Here is a 20182-nt window from a genome sequence, read left to right on the forward strand (position 1 = left end):
TGCAATCTATCACAACAAAAAAATAGTAACATGCATAAGACAATATAATTTTTAATAATCTTACTGTGAACACTCATTTTTAAACAAGATAACTTTCATACTCTTACTAACACTAATCACAAAGAAACATATCAATAAAATCTCATGATATTAAAAATATTTAATTATCAGACGAATATTCAAAGTCATTGAACTTCTATGAAATGTCCAACAAGGGATATTTCAAAGCAAAAAAAGCAACCAATAGAATCTAATAAAAGAAAAACTAACCAATAAACAAACCACTGGATATTATTCCTTAATTAACTTAATTTTATTTTTTTTTTAAAACATTCACACAACCAAAATACATTATATTTCAAAAAATAGGATAATATTAAATATTAACTTATTTCTATGACAATGTTTGAGGAATTAAATTTAGTATTTTATGAAAGATAAACTTGTCTGACACAAATAACTTTAGATCCCTTTTCAAAGAAAAAAATTATAATAATAAATAAAAAGAAAATTATAGAAATTTGAATTATTCATGCAATATTATGGGTAAATTTCGATCAATTACAGGAATATAATCTCACCTGATAGCTCCTAATAATAGCTTGAACTGCAAGATGATCGTCAATAACTTTTTCTGAAACTTGAGCATTAGCAACGCCACCTCCAAGATAAGGACCAAGAGCTGTGATAGGCACAGTATTTCGTTCTGGTGTAGCAAGACTAGGGGGTCTGGCATAAGCTGCACCAGGAGGTGCCCCTGCAGCGCTGGCACGAAAGAATGCATCCCATGACTACATTGGAAATTTAGAAAGAAATTGTTAATTGAAACATAAAATAAAAAATAAGTTTAAAATTATATTTACAGTGACTGATCAAAAAAGTAAAGTAAAGCATAAAACTATTTCCATAATTAAAACTAATATAACATGATTAATATAATAATATACATGATATAACGTAATTCATTCACGATTAAATCTATCATTCAATATTTATTATTACAAGAGGTACAGTGAGCAGAGTCAACTAATAAAAGTATAAATATAAGCTCAAAATTATATAAAAATAACTAAATTCAGGTGTGTGATATCAGACAAAAATAGTAAAGATTACAGTCAAAGGAAATAGAACATACAATGGATTAATTATTGTTTTGCTTTTCTTTAAATTTATCTTTAGAATATAACTTTATAATGTTATTACTTACTGCGTGAACGCTGTTAGGGTCTCGCTGCCAAGCGGCATACATATCCTCGATGTAGTTGGATGATGATCCATTGAGGAAGGGTTCTTCTTTCACAGCAGAAGCAGTGGCATACTGCCTGGGTCCACTTGATTTGTTAGTATTTGAGCTGCTAGTGGAGGTCTGGCGAAGCCATACAGCGAACCTCTTATTTCCTGCAGCACGTGGGAGGAATGGAACTAAGCCGTTTACAACCTGTCGAGCTCGATGCATTTCCTGTATCATTTAAATTTATTAAAATGAATCAATAAAATAATTGACAGTCAAACCATAAACATCCAAGGAAAATAAACCATATTATATATAATATTTCACACTAAAAAGATTTTAAATACTAGTATTAATATTAAAAAAGAAGCTCAATAAACCATGAATCCATAAAATAATGATGAGGTAATCAATTACATAAAATGCCTCATAAGTTTAGCTTAAGTATTCTGCATTTACTAAGTATTGCAATCAGTCATCAACTACTTCATTCAAGTAGCTCATCAGTAATCTTAACAAATCCTAAAAGGACCCAAGATTAAAACCTGTGTCAATGATTTGTAATTAATAAAAATTTAGCACTACACTTTAGTGAGGATATATAATAAAAAAGTCAGATATTAAAAAATGCAATAAAAAACACAGGGTTCTGATACACAATCTCCTTTGATAAAATAATAAATGAAGTTCTACTTCAATCAATAAAAATTGGAATAGTCCCCTTTTCAAAACAAATTCCCTTATTCTTGTTAGTAATTATTCCCGAACCTTTTTGCGATAGAACCAAATTTTATGGCTAATTAACCAATTCAGTATAATTTAATCAGTAACAAACTGAGTCTCAAGCGTTAGTGTTGGTATAAAATCATCCATATACAAAGCAACTGACATGATACACTAAGTAGGCACATCAGCTTGCTTGATGCGAATTACAACAGAAGCCTTTCTTGCAGTCAATGATGCAACTAGAAAGTTAGGACTCACTGTAAACACACATAAAAACAAATATATAACAGGTGATCAAGTTAGAAGTCAAAGATTATGTCAAGATTGGTCCTGACTCATTTGAATGAGTTGATCATTTTGTAAATCTGGGGTCAGTGAAGTAAGTAATGAGGTTTCAGATGAGACAAGGAGTTAGATAGCATAAGCCAGTAAAAGCTATTTTGGACTACATCAACATGTGAAAAGTAGCTTCATATCGAGAGCCACAAAAACAAGATTGTCTCTCCATTATTCTTTTGGTCCTTCTACACATATAAAACTTCTCCCTTTAAAATACCATTATTCCCAAAGCCTGGAAGAAAGTCTTGGTCTGACCACTGAACTAAGTACCTTCTCCTTTTTCAGTGGCCAACTTTTGGCCAGTATCCATTATAATTTGTCCAAACCACTTGAAAGATTAATCCACTCCCAACTTAATTATTTTCTCAAGAAAAAACTCTCCTTAACTCTTTCTAATCCGGTTTTCACTCCCAACATTCCACACAATCCACTTTATTTAAAATATCCCAAGACCTCCAATCCTCCAATGACAACCATCAAATTTCAATGCCAGTTCTTTTTTATTTTCCCTCACAAAACCTCAACATATCAAATAGTGTCCTAAAGTAGGTCCTCTCTTTCTGGTCCCATCGTTCCTAAACAGTCATTATTCCGAACCAATCCCCTTCCTCTGACACCAGGAGCTCTTTGGGAGGCCTCACTTTCACCAACACTTTTCTCCATTTACATTAACGATCTCCCTAATTCCATTCACCACTCACAATTCCACTTATATGTTGACGATCTCTGAATTTACCTATCCTTTCATCTCTCCAAAATATTTGAGGCCATCCAAAAGATACAAGGCATAGATAGCATTAGTGCTTGGGCGTTAAGATTGAATACTAGAAAAATTAAGGCCATTCATTTCCTGATCACACGCAAATTCATAACTTTACTTAAACAATTCCATTTCTCAGAATACCGATCAGCTCCTGGTATCCTCTCTTATTTTCCCCCACTTTGACTATGGTTGCTTGATGTACAGAGGGCTATATGCTTGTCTTATCATTGAGACTGAAGACTCATGAATTGCTCCGTAAGATTCATCTTCCGGTTTCCCAGGCGCTCTCATATCTCCTGTTGGTATACCGTGTTGAAGTGGCTCTATCCAACCTCCAAAGGCAATACCTCCTTGTATATATATATCCTATATATATATATATAATATATCCTTAATCTCTTCATTCTTCGTTCATCCATCCATTCATTAAACACCCAACCCCAAGCGATCGATTTATATATGCTTTCCCATAGAACTCTCTCCTTCAGCAAATCCTTCATCATATGTGCAACCTCCTTCTGGAATTCTCTTCCCATTTCCATTCACCAAACCTCACCCATTCTTTCCTTTAAACAACACCTATTCCTTCACTTACTACATAACCAAAGCTCTGCATCTACGTGATCAATGTATATATGTATTGTGATTGTGGTACGTGATCAATATATGCATATATTGATTGCCATTATAACTTGTAATTTAACCTAATGTTTCAAAGTAATTGTAACCTGCATGCTGAAATGTTCTAGATTTTTCCCAGGCATTTAATCCTAACATGTAATCATGATTTATTCTTAGGGGACATTTTTCCCAGAATAAAATTATTTTACATTCATTCAAAAAGATTGTATAATACACTAATCAGGCCAATGCTTTTTTTTTTTTTTTTTTTTTTACTCAAGTCCTCCATTGAGGACCCAATAGCCCAAGGCCAATGCTTACCTACAGATCAGAAACCTGAACCTTCTCGAAATCCCTTAAATGGATCTCCTGGCAACGTAAAGGAAAATCCTAAAGATCCTGCTTAGTCCATAAGCACTACTTGTTTTTTTCATTTCATACTTTCTATTGGTACAATTCAAATTCATAGTATCGCTAAATTTATCATTAACTGGCTTCAATAGGTTTATTTTATCACCAGTTGTCTATTTATTTTATAATCAGTCTTAACATTTAAGTTCACAACATTGTATCAAGGTGTAGTCAGCTTCTGCTTCAAGGGTCAGCAGGAGTAGAAATTTGTTCGAAGGTTGGTCAATTATCACTTATTTAGAATTTAATGTGTAAAGTTAAAGCAAGTATTCATTTACAAGAGAATGACAATGAAGTAAATTTCTCACAAGTCATTTGAACATTGAACTTTCTCTTGATAATATTCTCTAATAAATTTATCTCTTGTAGGTCTGAACCAGTGGTAAAGGTTAATTTCTATTACTAAACACTTAAACTTTCCCTTAATAGCATAGAAGATACTCAATGTATTCATAAAATAATGAATATTAAAATAAAAATTAAGGATTGACTTATAACCTAAAAATACACATACTTTTTGTTTGATATCTTCTTTTATTTTTAAAACATAAGAAAGTAAAAGCTTTATTTTTTTCTTGTCTCCCCAAATAAATGGCCAGTCACACACTTTTTTAAATTTTTAATAAAAGGATGGCTTGAGTAACCCACTAATGAGTATATTCTCCTCCAGATATAAACATCTGGTAACTTTACAATTGGAAGAGCACCAACTGATTTGAGTATATCAGTTGGTACTAATTACATATGATCATGTTATTAGGAATAAATAAGTTAGAGCCACGATTAGAAATACTTAACTTAACACAATTTTAGATTTACAAATTTTGAACACTTTCCATATCCAAAACTTTATAAAATTCATATCAGGTCATGCAAATGATATATATTTAAGCGAGGTCTTTATAACCTAAATTTTGTTATGATAAATATGATACATAGTATCAATGTAAATATAACTATAGTTAAAAGATATAAATCAATGAATTTGATAATACTTAATCAGACACTGCTATGTAAAAACCTAAATGGGGGAAAACAAGCAGTAATGATTTTGATGATAAAAATGAGATTTAGATGCTGATTTTGTGGGGCTATTAGAACTAAACTAGAGGAATAGAAACAACTAACTTCACACGATCCATTAATTCCTTTACACTAGAGATTATAAAGAATATAATTTTAAAAATTACAAAAACTAAACAACTTCAAATACTGACCTACAAATGACCAGACTAAAAATAGACTTTAGAACTAAACCACTATACTGTGTGTGCCAAACCTATTTTTAATACTGAAATAATTAAAATAATATAGAAAGACAAAATATTACTAATCAGAAACTAAAATTATTTTAACTTCACAATAATTTAGTTCTCACAACTAAATTTCAGGACATAAGAAAAAATTATCACTACGCTAATAACACTTTTTTTAACTAATGAACACTTTGCAACTAAATGTGCTCAAATAAAATCATAGTGCTCAAGAGGTGATATAAATTATTGAGAAAACTGAAAACTCTAAAATTGATAGGCGAAAGATAATTGTACTTACTAATATAATTTAATGCCAACCAGAGGGAAACTTGTCAATTTTAAATTTCTGTTACAATATGTTCTGAGTAATTGCAAATTAAGAGGTTCACTACTGACCCAACCCCACCATCACTGCATGAACCGTGCACTGAGAGACTAAAACGATTTTCCTAATCTTAGTGGTACCTAGATATCTCCCGGCTTTAAATCGAAACAATATCAATGCCATATAAATTGAATTTTTACTATTAAGTAAATTTATATACTATCAATGGAATTGAAAAGTTATTTGGATGAATTAATATATTAACTATTTATTTATTAAGATTAAACAAATTTCAAATTATTTTATTCCTTAACACATGATCATTTTGAAACTCTTCAGATAATTGAGCTGCCTAAGCATTGGCTGCTGTACCATTTTAATGGAAAAATGATACTCCCTAAGCATTCAGGAGGCCCCTCACCTCCAGATTTAAAAATAGTACCATTCAGAATGGATATTTCATAAATAATAATAAACATTACAGGTAACCTTAAAATACCAAAGGTAGTAAAATGTAATACACAACACGATTTATTTCCTTTCTTTTCACAATAAAGCACTCACTAATTCATTATTTCTTTCAGTTTTAGGGAGATCGTAAAAAAACAAAAAAAACTAAGCATTGGCTTACGGTTCCCTAAGCATGGCGGTCATTTTCAATACGTACTCAGCTAATCGTTTTCCGTTAAGTAGTTACTTTTTCGTTTTTTGTAGTTATTTTATAGTTTAATCTTTTTGCACTTTCATATACTGATAAGAGTTATATGCCGTTGTTTTCAATGAATTATTTCATCTAACTGTGTTTTTTTAGAAGCAGCTGTTCCATTTCTTCATTTGTTTGTTTTTATAAGGAATTCTCTTTACAGTTTAAAACTGATTGAGATTAGTAATTTACTTTTATTTAGTTCTTAAACAAGTAATGGTATGTACTCGTTTAACGACCTAAAGAGAGGAAATTTTGCACTCTGACTTCCAGATAAAGTTCAAGACATTGAGATCCGTTATAACGAATTATTAAACACCTGTGTTTAGACTGTTGGTCACGAAATGTCAAATATTATCTTCGTTCCAACGAACGGCTTGACAGTCAGACCTATGGTTTGTACAGATTTTGTATTTTGACGATTCCGGTAACAATAATCAAACATGTTCATTTGTTTGATTGTCCTTTATCATTAATTGTCCTTGTCATTGTCCTTTATCATTGCCTAGTTCTAATCAACTAGTGTTTTCCATCCAGTATCTCTAACCCTCTCGGCTTAATTCCTCCTCATCGACTTACCTAGTTGGTGTGCTGCTTGCGATGTCCTCTCCTCTTCAAGGACTGTACCCTCTCTGGCCTTCTATCCTGCAATTTCCTCTAGCTTTAACATGTACTGCCGTATCCTAACGGAAGTTCTGTACTGTAGCACCTTCTAATTGTCCAATCCCATATACTTTCCTCTGTCCTTATCCTCGATTTTCTCATCCTCTCCATTCTTGTATATCTTTCCAACCATTCCATTGGTTGACCGTCGTTCGAGAGAGGATAATTTCCTCCAGAGGAATTTCCATATTCCATACCACATACCAGTGTGGATTCAAACTCTTTGAAAGTTTAAAATTCGTTCATCTCTTCCGCGTATCCTTATACTTCAGAGTTAAGTGCTCGAAAAGGTAGGACCAGAATATCTATCCCGAGGCTCAATAAATGCCTATTTACTTAAGGCTGAGGATTCCTTAGGTACTTTAGTTGCCGCCCGCCGTAGACCTATGACGGCATCCTATTGTGAAAACATATAACCCGAGTTGGTAGCATATATATGTAAATATACCTTCCCGGCTCACTTCCTGAATATCAGGAGGTGTAATAAACCTAATCCGAATTGGAGCTGCTTCTGACTCGAGAAGGCAAGTTTGGTGTCCAATCCACTGTGTCATCATATCACTCATCTATTTTGTTCAATTCGAAACTCATAGGGCATAGGAAGATGTGGCTGAAGTTAAATTTTGGGCGACCCTGGTGCTAAAATTTCCATTTAGCCTTTTGTAAATGTAATTAAAGTACAGATTATTGCATTCATTTATATAACGCACGATTATAGTAGAATGTACTTGAGCACTATGAGTAATAAGTATAATATATATCAGATTTATTGGTAGCTTACTTTAACATAAGATTGTCTGTACTGTTCCCCAATTTATTATAGTCAACCAGCACTGTCTGAAAAAGAACATATCATTATTGGTTATAATAGTTAAGATTGTTAAATATTAAAAAATACATTTAGAAGAAGATGTGGTGTTACTAAATCTCCACCTACAATCTCATTCACCATTCGCAAACAAAAGATACTTTTTTACAATGAAAAAAAAATTGCCCGGCCTAGTTATTTTAATACCTACTCTATTCATGAATACACCTCAATATTAATTAATTTTATATTTTTAACGATAATTTTGCCAAAAAACGGGAACACCAGCCAGCTAGAGATGATGGACTTTGCAGAATACTGGTGTTTTAAAGCCTGAACCGATCCGATCTTCACACTGATGGGACTGTATATATGTATATATATGATTATCTAATTATGATCAAGTTACCAGGTGATCAAGCTATCATGTGATCACCTGGTGTAATAAATTAATTAAAATCAATGTATTAATAACCATCCAGTGTTTTACCAAATGCTTGCTAAGTTTTATCTTGTTTTTATGACAATTTTATTTGATAAATACTTAACCATAATAATGGATTTACAGTTAAAGAATGAAATCACCAGAATGATTACAGAAAGGATCATTGAAGAAAGTCCGTCGCCCTGGAGAGCCCTAGTGTTTGTCGTAGAAAATCAATTTAAAAAAACAACCCCTTCTCACCGATTATTCACAGACAATAATAAAACTTACAGGATGAGTCGCTTATCCTCTTCCATGTATCGATGAGCTAGTCAGAATAGTGGCAATGAACAGAATATTCAGTACAATAGATTTACGTAGTGCGTATCACCAATTACCTCTTTTAGATGAAGAGAAACCATATTCTGTCTTTGAAGCTTGTGGTCGTTTATACCTCTTCAATACAGTCCTTTTTTGGGTTAAAAAACAGTGTCACATGCTTCTAAAGAGTAATAGATACAATTATATCAAATGAATTTTCAGTTTTCTGAATTATTTTCAGTTTTCGGATTCCCTGCATTCATACATTCTGACAGATCATCTTTTATTTCACGGGAACTTACGACATTCTTGTATTCCTGAGAGATAGCTATTTGTACACCATATAGTCCACTGGGCAATTCTCAGGTAGAGAAATTCAATGGAACGCTTTGGAGGACGATTTTACTAGCCCTTAAATCAAGAAAACTGGAAACAAGAAAATGGTAAGAAGTACTAATGGAATCACTTTATACAATAAGATCTCGCTTGCGTACATCGACGAACTGTATAACGCATGAAAGATTTGTTAAATATCCACGCAGAAATATCAATGGGGACCCCCAACCTTCTTGGTTACTTAATCCAGGGCCTGTTTTGCTATCCAAGCCAGTGCGAGTTAGTTAATACGATGACTTAGTGGAAGAAGTTGAACTAATTGAAGAGAGTCCCCAATTTGCCTTTATAAAGCACAGTAACTAACAGGAGTTCACGGTATCTTTAAAGCACCTTGCACCTCCTGGTGATAATAGAAAAGAACTGAGTAACAATGAGGAAATTTCTGAGGAGGAGATGAAAGATTGACCTCAGAGGACAATCTGAAGAAGAATCATCTCAGAAGATATATATAAGATCATGAAGAAGATACCTGCTCAAAAATGAAAAAGTATTGAAAATCAAAAGGATGCTCCGACTCCTAATTTGAAAGAATTGCCTGTTACTTGCTGAAAAGGATAAAGCTGCTTAAAAGTCAAGAGGATAAACCGACATCCAATTTGGAAAATTCACGGGACGGACCAGAGACCGGCTAGCCGAGAATAATCGTATTGAAGTCATACTATTTAAACGACTTTGTTTCCTATTAAACTCAGTTATATGTTACAATAAAAGGGAAGGGCGAAATGTAATATATATATGATTATATAATAGGAAAGACGTATTTTGCAACCTTACTTTATAACAAAGTTGACAATATTGTTTTCATAGTGAAGGTTGTTCTCAATTAAATTTGTTCTTCTATATTTATGTTTTAAAAATAATCTTAGGAGATGTAGCAGCAAATAAATAGTCATAACATAGTAGCTGAACTCATCAATTTAAAATTGATTTTCATCTGAATTTCTTTTATTTGATTTTCGTAATTTAATGTATGTTAAAAGACTTGCTATTTTAAGAGTCTCTAGGCGCTATTTTATTACATATATAAATTAATATACCTGTTTTAAACCTGTTTCCAAATTCGATTAAGTACTAGAATACGTTCAAATTATAAAGCGATTGTTAACATATTACTAATATTGTGTCATATGGCTGATTCTTAAAAAAAGTTTCGTTTTCTGGACTAAAATTTCGAGCGACTGAACAATCTTCGAAAATTTCCAATTTTTCATCTAGCTTTCTGGAACTATCAAGACCAGAATGTGACGCAAAATAGAGCTCAAATCACTTTTTTTGAATCCAAAATCCAATTTGTTATAGTGGCTCTTGTACACAATCCTTTGTATGTAAGCAATTGGAGATTCGTCAAGTAACTTTGTCCACCCACGATCCTATTAGGGCTATTCCTTTAGTTTTTATAAACATTGTGTTAAAATTGCCCCTAACAGTATTGTTTCTTTTATGACACCGAAGAAGGTGAGCCATCATTAAGACAAAGATAATTGCAAAATGTTTTTAGTAAAATATATCAAAAACTAAATGCCTTATTATCTAATTAGTGCTGATGATATCGGTCTATACTGAAAAATGGCGTTTTATGGACGATAATGGGAGGCTTTTCATTGACTGGTATGTTGGCCTCGTCGATGAAATGGTAATATGGCGAAGTGGAGGTAAGTTATTAAACCAGTTGTTGAATCTTTCTGTGAATCCCTTTAACCCTTGAGTTAACTTATGAATTGTTTTTCTATGCTTTTATCTAGAAGAAGTAAGTAGAGATCACCTATAAAATTGGTTGATAATTAAAGGAATGATGAATGCTAATGATTATAGAAGTCATTGTTAATTGGCACTGGTTAAAAACAGCAAGGATACCTCACCAAACTTTATTGAGATTTACGACTGTACATAATAATCCATTTAGTAAATTTGCTGTAAGTTTATAATGGAGTGAGACAGGCGTGTAGAGAAACTACCCATTGGTAGCACTCTAATAACGTTTTTACCTTAGAAGATCTCGAGGCCATCTTCTTTTCAGGGTCCTTGAAGGATTGTCAAGAATGGATGAGGAAGCAAGGTTAGAAACTTGTAGCTTTGGGTGGTTAGGGAGTTTATATTGGAAGGAATAATATCTGGTTCGGAATAATATCTGGATCATTAAGGTCTTTATAAATGATTTTATTTGTGACAAAGTAAGGAGAATTGAGGATTTTACGAAGGATTTTGGATTGTAAGGATTGACTACGAGAGGAATTCGTAGGTTTAGAGGATCGACCCAAAGCTAGACTCTGTAAGTCCAAATAGTTATAATACATTACAGCATTTTCCACTCAGCTAGCATGGTTATTGTAGGAACAGTATAACTACTGTATGCATGAATGTATATATTTAATTTGCATTATTCCACCCCCTTGAATCCAGAACTATAATTATCTAATAGACCCACGAAGCTTGGGCCTGGTGGCGCACGATGTCCGAGAGCGCTCATTAAGAAAATAAATTGTTTAATTTAAAAAGAAAATATTTATGATGAATTATGAAATGCTCTATTTAATTTTATCTTTTGAAGTTTATTGGTTTAATAATTATTTATTGTAGTTTTGTACCGAGCTACAATTAGTGATGAGATGAATCTCGTGGAAATGAGTTTGATTGTTGAATCATTTGGGACTATTCTATTGAGCTCTCTTATTAGCTCCAAACTATGCAATTATAGAAATGCGAGTGATATAAACATTTTAAGACGTGACGGTTCTCCAAACTGAAACAAGCCTGCCCCCTTCTTCTAACCTCCTATGTTCCTTCATCCAAACCAGTATTTTCCAAACTGTCCAAGGTTAGTTGAAGATATTGGTCGATATAGGCTGGTACATTTATAAGTGATTATTTTTGGACTACAATCCTTCAGAAATACCCTCTGGAAGATTGGAAAAATAATTCCCAAGCAGCAGCTACACGACAAACAGAAGAAAAGTTCGCAATTCAAGAGACGTGCTAATATATAATATAATATTTATCACAAGAATTATTGCCGGAAACGAGATATCGGGAAAATTTTACAGCTGATTACACTTTTCCACCAATACCACCATCGAGGGAAAAAAAAAGAGGTTCGTTCCCATCTTCCATTGCTTTCCCAAAATGTTCCAGAGAAATGGCTTTTTTGAGTGTGCCTTTGCCTGTTAAAATCTTTGCGCTGACCCTCAAATATCAGGGAAGACAATTAATAAAATATTTTTAACAGTCTCCCAAAAAAACATGTTACCTTTTTTTTTTTTACCCTTTGTAGGGCGCGGTCAAAGATTCTCAAAATCTGGGCGTGGAGAGCCTGACAGGCACACGATACATAAAAATTCATACATAAAAAGTCCCTAAATCGCCTTATTTAACTAAACCAAAAATTACCGATCATCTTTAGGATATAGACTATTAAGGAAAAATATTAAAAAAATTTAAAACATTTCTTATAATTTAATTACGTACAAAAATGTTTTAATTACGTTATGACCTCAGGGTTTTTTTTCTCCAGTACTTTTATCAATGGCTTTGGTTCAGAGTACAGAAGAAACCAGGAGTACACAATTATTCTTGCATGTGTCTTAGGTTGCCAACACTTTTTTGTCGTTGAAACCAAAAAGGCCGGAATATTGTGGTCTCCATTTAGAATATCTCTATCAAAGAAATACTGAAATAACGATTTAAGAATTCATAAAAAAATCTTGGAAAGAGGGGCGATGAACCAGAAAGGCGCGGTGAGCCTGACAGTCACATGATCCCCCATTCATAAACGGTAATGGTACCTGACGAAAATAACACAAGTATCGAAGAACAGAGAAGTGCTTGAATTTACTATCTAAAGTGAAAAATATTGACCTTAGGTTTGTAACGTAATCGGGCGCGGTGAGGTGTCAGATCAAAACACCTGTGACACACTTTCTTGATGGCATGAGATGAACTGACTTGGCGGGTTGGAACCACCCCACAAAGTTAGGAAACTACTGGGAGGTAGGGGTCACACTTGGCGCCTTTTTGGAAGAGACAGGATCCGAATCCTACGCCTGTCAGATCAGCCGCGCCCGATGCAGGGTTAAGGAAATTCCAGGCTATCAAGCAAAATCTCTGGTCCTCTGGTGTTTATTGAGTCATAGTAGTCTGGGAGACCAAGCAGTAAATATGACTTATTTTAATCAAAGTTTTATGTTTTTAATTAGTTAAATTCTTGAAGCCTTAAAGTCACCATAATAAAAAATTACGTCTCATTGCATTGGTGTACCCCCAGAGGGGAGCTTGCCCACCTTTCGCTGGTTTTGCGGCGTAGCGTAGTGGTGGCTAGGGGGCGGCATTTTTAGGGAGCGGCAAAATTTAACAATACATTGAAATAATATCTGTTAAAAATTTGAACAATTTTATTTCATGGCTTTTTTGTTCTCAATTTGTACAATAAATCATAAATATGATTGTACTTAAGATTTACTGTAAATTTTAGTCTTTTAAATTGTAATAACTAAATGAGGGGGCAACATAATTTCCTTCTGCCCCAGGCGGCTGAAACCCACAATACTCCTCTGCTCTTTCTGATATCATGTAGTAACCTAATTTAATTCCCCGTAATCAAAAATATACATTTCAAAATTAGTGGACGGAACTTATTTTTATTTATGATTATTTTCTTATCATTTTGACACAGAAAATATATATTGTTATATAAAGAAAATAAAAATTGTTTCCCAATTTGTAATAGTACAAAGAATTAGATGGCTGGGCCACATAATCAGAATGAACGAGGAGAGAAAGGCCCGAAAATTGTACTATGGGAACACCAAGGAGTAAGGTCTCATGGAAGACCAAAGAGAATTTGGAAAGACAACCTCATTGAGAATCTGAAGAGAAGAGGAGTTGATCAGATCAAGGAATTTCCCTTTCACCCATGACAACTTTAGTAGCGAACTTTTGATTTTTCAAATTTTAAACAGAAGTAAATTCAATGGGGCTTAAATCCAAGCAACAAAATGGTTAATTATAAAACGAAAAATATTCAAGTTTTAGAGAGACTACAAGAATTAGATGAGAAAAGTCATTTGAATACTGTAAAAATATTATAACAACATCATTTTATTATTTAGACAATCGATACAAAATTTACCCTAAAAATATAAAAAATTAAGAACATAGAAAAATATAAACAATTTTTCACAACAAATTGACAATGATTCATGATTCAAAAAATATTTCGGTACATGATGTAAGAGATAAAATAGTAGTAACCAAATTTTTCATGTCCCATTTTAATGAAAAGAAGGTGGTAAAACAGAAAAATTTTGGATTTCTATGGTTTTTCCTTTGTTATTATGAAAAATGCATTACACTTGTATTTACACAACACTTAAATCTTTGATAAGTTAATCAAAGATTTAATGATAATTTTCAAAGATGAAGTGCTTCGTCGAGGAGTTGGTTCAGCTCTCTGATATGTTTTAACTTGTTGCCTGTAGCAGGTGATGGTGAAGTTTCCCTTCCAGCATAACTGGAAAAATGAAAAATAAAATTTAGAGGACTGTCTTATGGTCAAACTTATGCTACAAAATAATACTGCAAAATATGTTATGAGCCATAATAATGATGAAGACACAATGTAATTGGCAACATGTACTCAGTGATGTCAGAGATTTAGTATTATACCATTTGTTTATGTTGTTGACAATGGAATCTAACTTGCATTTAGAGTCGATATCAGTGGTTATTCTTTTGTTTGTTTTTTTGCACTAAGCCTGTTATTGAAATAGCCCACTTAGCCACCGACCAGCTCATTTGGAGGGAAGGATATCTACAAGTTACCAACCAATTCTAACCAAGGGGGAAGGGTATAATTTTCATTTCGTGGGACCATCACAAAATAAAATTTGACCCCCACATTTTGGGGGACATTCATGATCTTCTTATTGCTATGATAGGCAGAAAACCAATCATTCTCCGAGACATGGTGCTATAGATAACGTTACCCTAAAGAATAGTATCCCATACATTGATAAGTCTTTTGGGAATTATCAATAACTATCTGGATACAGGATAGTCCAAGAATGTGAAAGATTACCAATTTCAAACTCCTCAATAAGAAAGGGGATAAGGTACACCTTAACTCATACAGACCTATATGTCTACTCCCAGTGAGGAGCAAGATACTGGAGAACCTCATGATGACCAGTTTACTACCTGTTTTATTATTGTGGAAGCCTTCCATGGTAATATGGCTTTGACAAGCAGCAGAGGAATTGCTGATACTCAGCAAGAAGTATGAAGACATGTCAAGAATATGCTGCTGAGTCTGAAAGATGCTAGTGCTAGGAAGACCAACATAAGGTGGAAGTCACTAAGTTATAGAGAGTTTTATAAGAATTTAGGTGAGCAATCTATGCGCACACCTTACATAAAAATTGTACATTGTGTAACTAGTAGTACTGTGTTATTACCGTGCCATGCATAACACCCTTATAGTCCAGAAGCCAGGGTGGATGGAAAATAAATATATATGAAACGATGAATTAATCAACTTACCGAACAGGCCTGGTTCTATTGAGAGCTGTAGCAAATCTTGGAGCAACATAAAACCAAGCTCCTTGGTTCTTATGCTCTTCTTGTGCCCAGACTAGCTCAGCATTTGGGTACTTGTTACACTCTTTCTTTACCAAGTCATATGGGAAAGGTGAAATCTGTAAAGTTAGAATTTTATTTTTTAATCAATGTAAAGTAGTTGAAAATGTTATGATGTGGGACAAAATTTTCTTATAAAGTGTCAATTTTCTGTTAAAAAAAAGTCCTGATTAGATTCTCAACAATAAGATGCTCACAAACTCAAAAATTACATTCTGATTATCCCTTTTAAATTTTAACTGTTAGTTTTATAAGAATACATCAATTTAATGAAATAAAAAATAATTAAGAAAACATCACAGTGCTATGGTACTTAAGGAAACAAATGAAATTGATGTTTTTTTTGGTAATTCATTCATCAGATCATTCAGATAGAAAGGTAAAAATAATTATCGTACATATTCAATGCTAAAATATTTGTGGTTAAAAAAAAATATAGCATAATATTAATCTTAATGAAAACTTAATTCGGTTTTGATGTTGGTTGAAAATTATTTTACTTCATCATAATTGAAGAAAATTTGTCAAATATTTATTTATTTAACAAGGTTAGTTATGGACCTGCCGAAATGAATTTTTTTTTTAATTTTTCAGATTTTCTAAGTTGAATTTGCAGTGTTTAATGTTCATATAGTCTTAAATTGATTTAATTATGTTCTTATATATAATTTAAATCGATCAAAATATTGAATAAACATTATTGGTATCGAATGTTGATAAGGTATGCTAGTTATTAGGATCTTTCTTTTGATAAAAAAATTATTTATGGGAAGTGATGATAACTTTTGGACAGGGTTTGATGCTTCCTGGAAGAACAGCCCCTGTGTATACTAGAAACAACTACTTCAATTTAAAACACAAGATGCCTTTTAGCTATAACAATGGAAGCGATTTATTTTTTAATGAAAATAAAATTTACTTTCAAATTCTTACTTGTTCCACACGTACAACAGCAATATCTTTTTCTAATTTACGCTCGCTTCTGGACTTTTTAAGATCATAATATACTTTTCCAGTGCAGAATACAATTCTTTTCACAGAAGATGGATTCTGAGCAGCAGGGCCTTCATCAGGGATTATCCTAAAAAATAATAATAAATAAATAAAATAGAAATGTGTGCAAACATATATCACAATGAAAACACTAACATAACTGTTGAATAAAATAGGACAAGAAAATTTTGTATAAAAATTAAACATTGGGGAGGGTTATATATGACCTTAGATGTCCTATAAAAGCTTCTCAAGGATTTGAGGAATGATAAACGTAATTTTTTTTTTTTTGTTATTTTAAATGCACCTTGTGCATTTGTCTCTCTCTTGAATTTCTTGATAAAATAATTTTCTATGATGTGTTTTGTATGAAATATAAAAATAAATTTAAATAATAACTGGACCAAAAGTTAATATAATTTTCTTATAATTATATATACTTATAATTTTCAACCACTAATATAAAATAATATATATATTGCAAAGGTTATTTTATGTACCTGACCATCATCTGATATCATCTTGTTCTATGACAGTCATAAAAACCTGTTTAATAATAATATTGCAATAAATATATATTATATATTATATTATTATTATATTATGTGTTACTGCCTTTATACAATATTTTCAGGTGAAATATTTTCAAATATTGTAACCTTATTATCCTTAGAATGCTGAGTATTGTTTGGAAACAATAAGAACATATGTGGTAAAGTTAGTAAAATCATTAACAGAAATTATTACTAAACAAATCATTCAGATGACTGTCCAGATGCATTTACCAACAATACAAATATTTAAGTTCTTAAGAGGGAAAATAATATAAATTACTTCTTTCTATTGACGAAGAATAAAAAAAAAATGATAATCTGTTTCTTTTTACCACAATTTTATCTCTACTGTATCCAATGAGTGGAATACCAATGATGGGCTTTCAAAAATATATTTAACATTGCATAACAGTTAAACCAATTCATGTTTTGACTGAATTAGATGATATTTTATAACTATATAATTTTTTAGTTGAAAAGGTATTAATAAAAATAAAAATGTCAATTTAAAAAGTAACTTACCTAAGAAATTCACTGTTTTCAGTCATCATATCCAATGATGACTTGGCTTCTGGGTGTCTAATAAGTGATTTTGGTCCAAACAGAATAAGAGGCTTACGGAATGGAAGTGCTGTTTGCCTCCTGAGAATATGAAAATAATTAGCAGGTGTTGAACAGTTGGCAATAATCCAATTGCAGTCATGCAGTTGTCGAATCACACATTCTTCAGATTCAGGGGGAAAGTAGTCTGGGTCAACAGCACACATTAGGAGGAAGCGTTCTGGACGAGCTGATGAGTGCTCTGGGCCCATGCCTTCTAGACCGTGGGGCAACAGTACCACCAATCCTGATTGTCTTACCCATTTAGCCTGGCCTAAAAAGTAGTAATAACTATTATTATTTATATAGTGAAATAGAATCTTTCTTTTAACAATTCCTTATTTAGTAAAAATAATAGATTATAGCTGAATCACTATGTTAAAAGGGCCATTCTCCATTGAATTGTGTTTTATGAATTATCTTTATTATTGTACCCTATTTGATCTATAAACAGTAGTCATTACATGTTTTTGGCATATACCAATTTTTCAAATCAACCAAATTTTTCCATTATTGCCCATATTTATAGAGCAGAATGCCATCTAATTGGAGAATTTTTCTAGGACACTTAGATTGATTAAAAAATACATGTTTAACATTTTCAGTAGTGTTTAATATTTAAGGAAAAGTGCATTGTTTTTATTTTATAAATATACTTCATGGAAAATTGATAGTTCAACAGTTTTTTCAATTTCCCCAAAACTAGGTCTACAGTACCATAGAACTTTCATCAGAAATGTATCATAAAAGTTTTATCAAAATAGGTTCTTTAGTTTAGGAAAGTAGAGAGAGTGACCATCTTGACATTTTTTATAAAAATAACTTTTTGACTATGTGATCCTAAAATGTACAAATTAAGTGTGTGTCTACTTCTTTAATTACCTTCGGATATATTAGTTTAGTAAGCAAAAAATGATCGAATATAGATTTCCCTTTATTATTCTTTTTAAATATTTATGGGGAAGAGTGGGTTGTTGAGTGGCGTGTGAGACACAGAACTCCCTTGCCTAGATTTGACTCCAGCTACAATAGAAAATATACTATCTTTTATATCAATTGTTTATCCACTCGGGGGTCAGGAAACCCTTCTGAAGTCCCAATAGCCTCTATAAAGTGGCACCTGAACTTTAATGCTGACCACCTCACTTCCCTGTTTAACTACTGGTAAATAAACCGTATGTTCCTACCATCTACTGCACCCAAGACACTGAATTGAGTGAAACAGTAGTTAAATATTTTGAGCAAAGCCTTATATGTGAATTGACATCTAATTATAGAATTATTGCAATAGATCTAGTGCCTAAAAAAGATCAATTTCTGTTCAATTACCTGCAGAAATGAATTGATCAATAATACATTGAGCAACGTTGTTGAAGTCACCATACTGAGCTTCCCAAACAACCAATGCATTAGGGTTTGTCATAGAAAATCCAACCTCAAAGCCTGTAAATAAAAAAATATTATAATACATTTTAGAAATAAAGGTTCTGTTATGGTTAACATACATTTAATAGAAAATTACCTAATACTGCATATTCTGACAAAGAACTGTTACAGATTGAGTACTGTGCCTGGTCAGGGTAAAGATGGCTAAGGGGCCGATAAGTAGCTTTATCCAGATTTTGATGATGAAGTACATGATGGCGTTGAGAGAAAGTCCCTCTTTCAACGTCCTGGCCAGAGAGCCGAACATGGATTCCTATGAAAAAAAAAATACAATATAATATGATAATCATAAAATGTCTTTTAATGAAGCAGAAGTTTTTGAGATTAATAAATGGAAATTTAAAACCTTTAAAGTTTTAAGTAATTTACTGGTCTCTTATCAGCAGCAAGATGTTCTGTATTGTTAGTATGAGTTTGCTTTTCGGCTTAGCATGGAGGTAGGCTATACTAGAGCTGCCATTTTAATATTAAAGCATTTTGATACTCGGTACGTATCTACCTTTGGTTGCCAAGTGGCACTTTGTACAAAATGCATTTTTAAAATGTGTGCTGCAATTGAAAATACAATACTTTGTGAGGAGAAGCCTTAAGTGATAAGGTTTTTATTGGTGAAAAAACACAAACCAGTTACAATTCATTGGCAACCTTCTTAAACACACTGAAAAAGAACTATGAGTTAAGATAGAGTTAGGTAGTGGTGTATTATATTTAAAGATGCTTCACCAATATTAACAAGGAGAGCTACAATAGTTGACCAAAAGAGTTGCTTTATCATGACAACACAAATCCATATAGAGCTAATCCTCAAAGCTCTATGAGAGGTGTTTGATCAGCTGCCATTCAGTCTGAATCTTGTGTAGGGTGATTGACATATATTTTGAGTCATGATCTGAGTGACAACACTGCCCTTTAATATTGATGCTGAAAGCAGGCTGGTGCGAAGCAGAGGTTGACATCTCAGGTGCTAGATTTCTA

General features: G+C 32.6%; 2 protein-coding genes and 1 long non-coding RNA gene across 12 annotated transcripts in view; 1 reads left to right on the forward strand and 2 right to left on the reverse strand.

The window, feature by feature from the left end:
* The window catches only part of LOC106683829 (2-oxoglutarate dehydrogenase complex component E1), an 85010-nt gene extending 77173 nt beyond the window's left edge, over nt 1-7837 (reverse strand). For 5 of the 10 annotated variants that reach the window (XR_010843648.1, XM_014425545.3, XM_067048153.1 and 2 more), the window contains exons 1-3: nt 5646-5808; nt 1208-1459; nt 582-791 (exon numbers count right to left, since the gene is read on the reverse strand). Coding sequence is in view for 9 of the 10 variants with exons in the window: in XM_014425545.3 (XP_014281031.1) it covers nt 582-791; nt 1208-1456 (459 nt within the window). In the remaining variant the exon portion in view is untranslated. Of the gene's footprint in view, nt 1-581; nt 792-1207; nt 1460-5645; nt 5809-7819 lie in introns of those variants that run through there. The other 5 variants (XM_014425547.3, XM_014425544.3, XM_014425543.3 and 2 more) reach the window with 3 other exon arrangements.
* A 2260-nt stretch (nt 7838-10097) lies between these two features.
* Nucleotides 10098-19458, forward strand: LOC106683831 (uncharacterized). Its single transcript, XR_001343598.2, has 3 exons — nt 10098-10442; nt 10526-10639; nt 19319-19458. It is a non-coding gene; the product is annotated as an uncharacterized lncRNA (long non-coding RNA).
* LOC106683830 (2-oxoglutarate dehydrogenase complex component E1) overlaps nt 14050-20182 on the reverse strand; it is a 31903-nt gene continuing 25770 nt past the window's right edge. The window contains exons 13-18 of the mRNA XM_014425548.2: nt 19284-19460; nt 19091-19204; nt 17684-18035; nt 16548-16695; nt 15519-15673; nt 14050-14490 (exon numbers count right to left, since the gene is read on the reverse strand). Of these exons, the coding sequence (XP_014281034.1) occupies nt 14391-14490; nt 15519-15673; nt 16548-16695; nt 17684-18035; nt 19091-19204; nt 19284-19460 (1046 nt within the window). The 3' untranslated portion in view covers nt 14050-14390. The remainder of the gene's footprint in view (nt 14491-15518; nt 15674-16547; nt 16696-17683; nt 18036-19090; nt 19205-19283; nt 19461-20182) is intronic.

This window comes from Halyomorpha halys, unplaced genomic scaffold (genome assembly GCF_000696795.3).
Source record: "Halyomorpha halys isolate HHAL.00 unplaced genomic scaffold, Hhal_1.1 Scaffold519.1, whole genome shotgun sequence".
Lineage (NCBI taxonomy): Eukaryota > Metazoa > Arthropoda > Insecta > Hemiptera > Pentatomidae > Halyomorpha > Halyomorpha halys.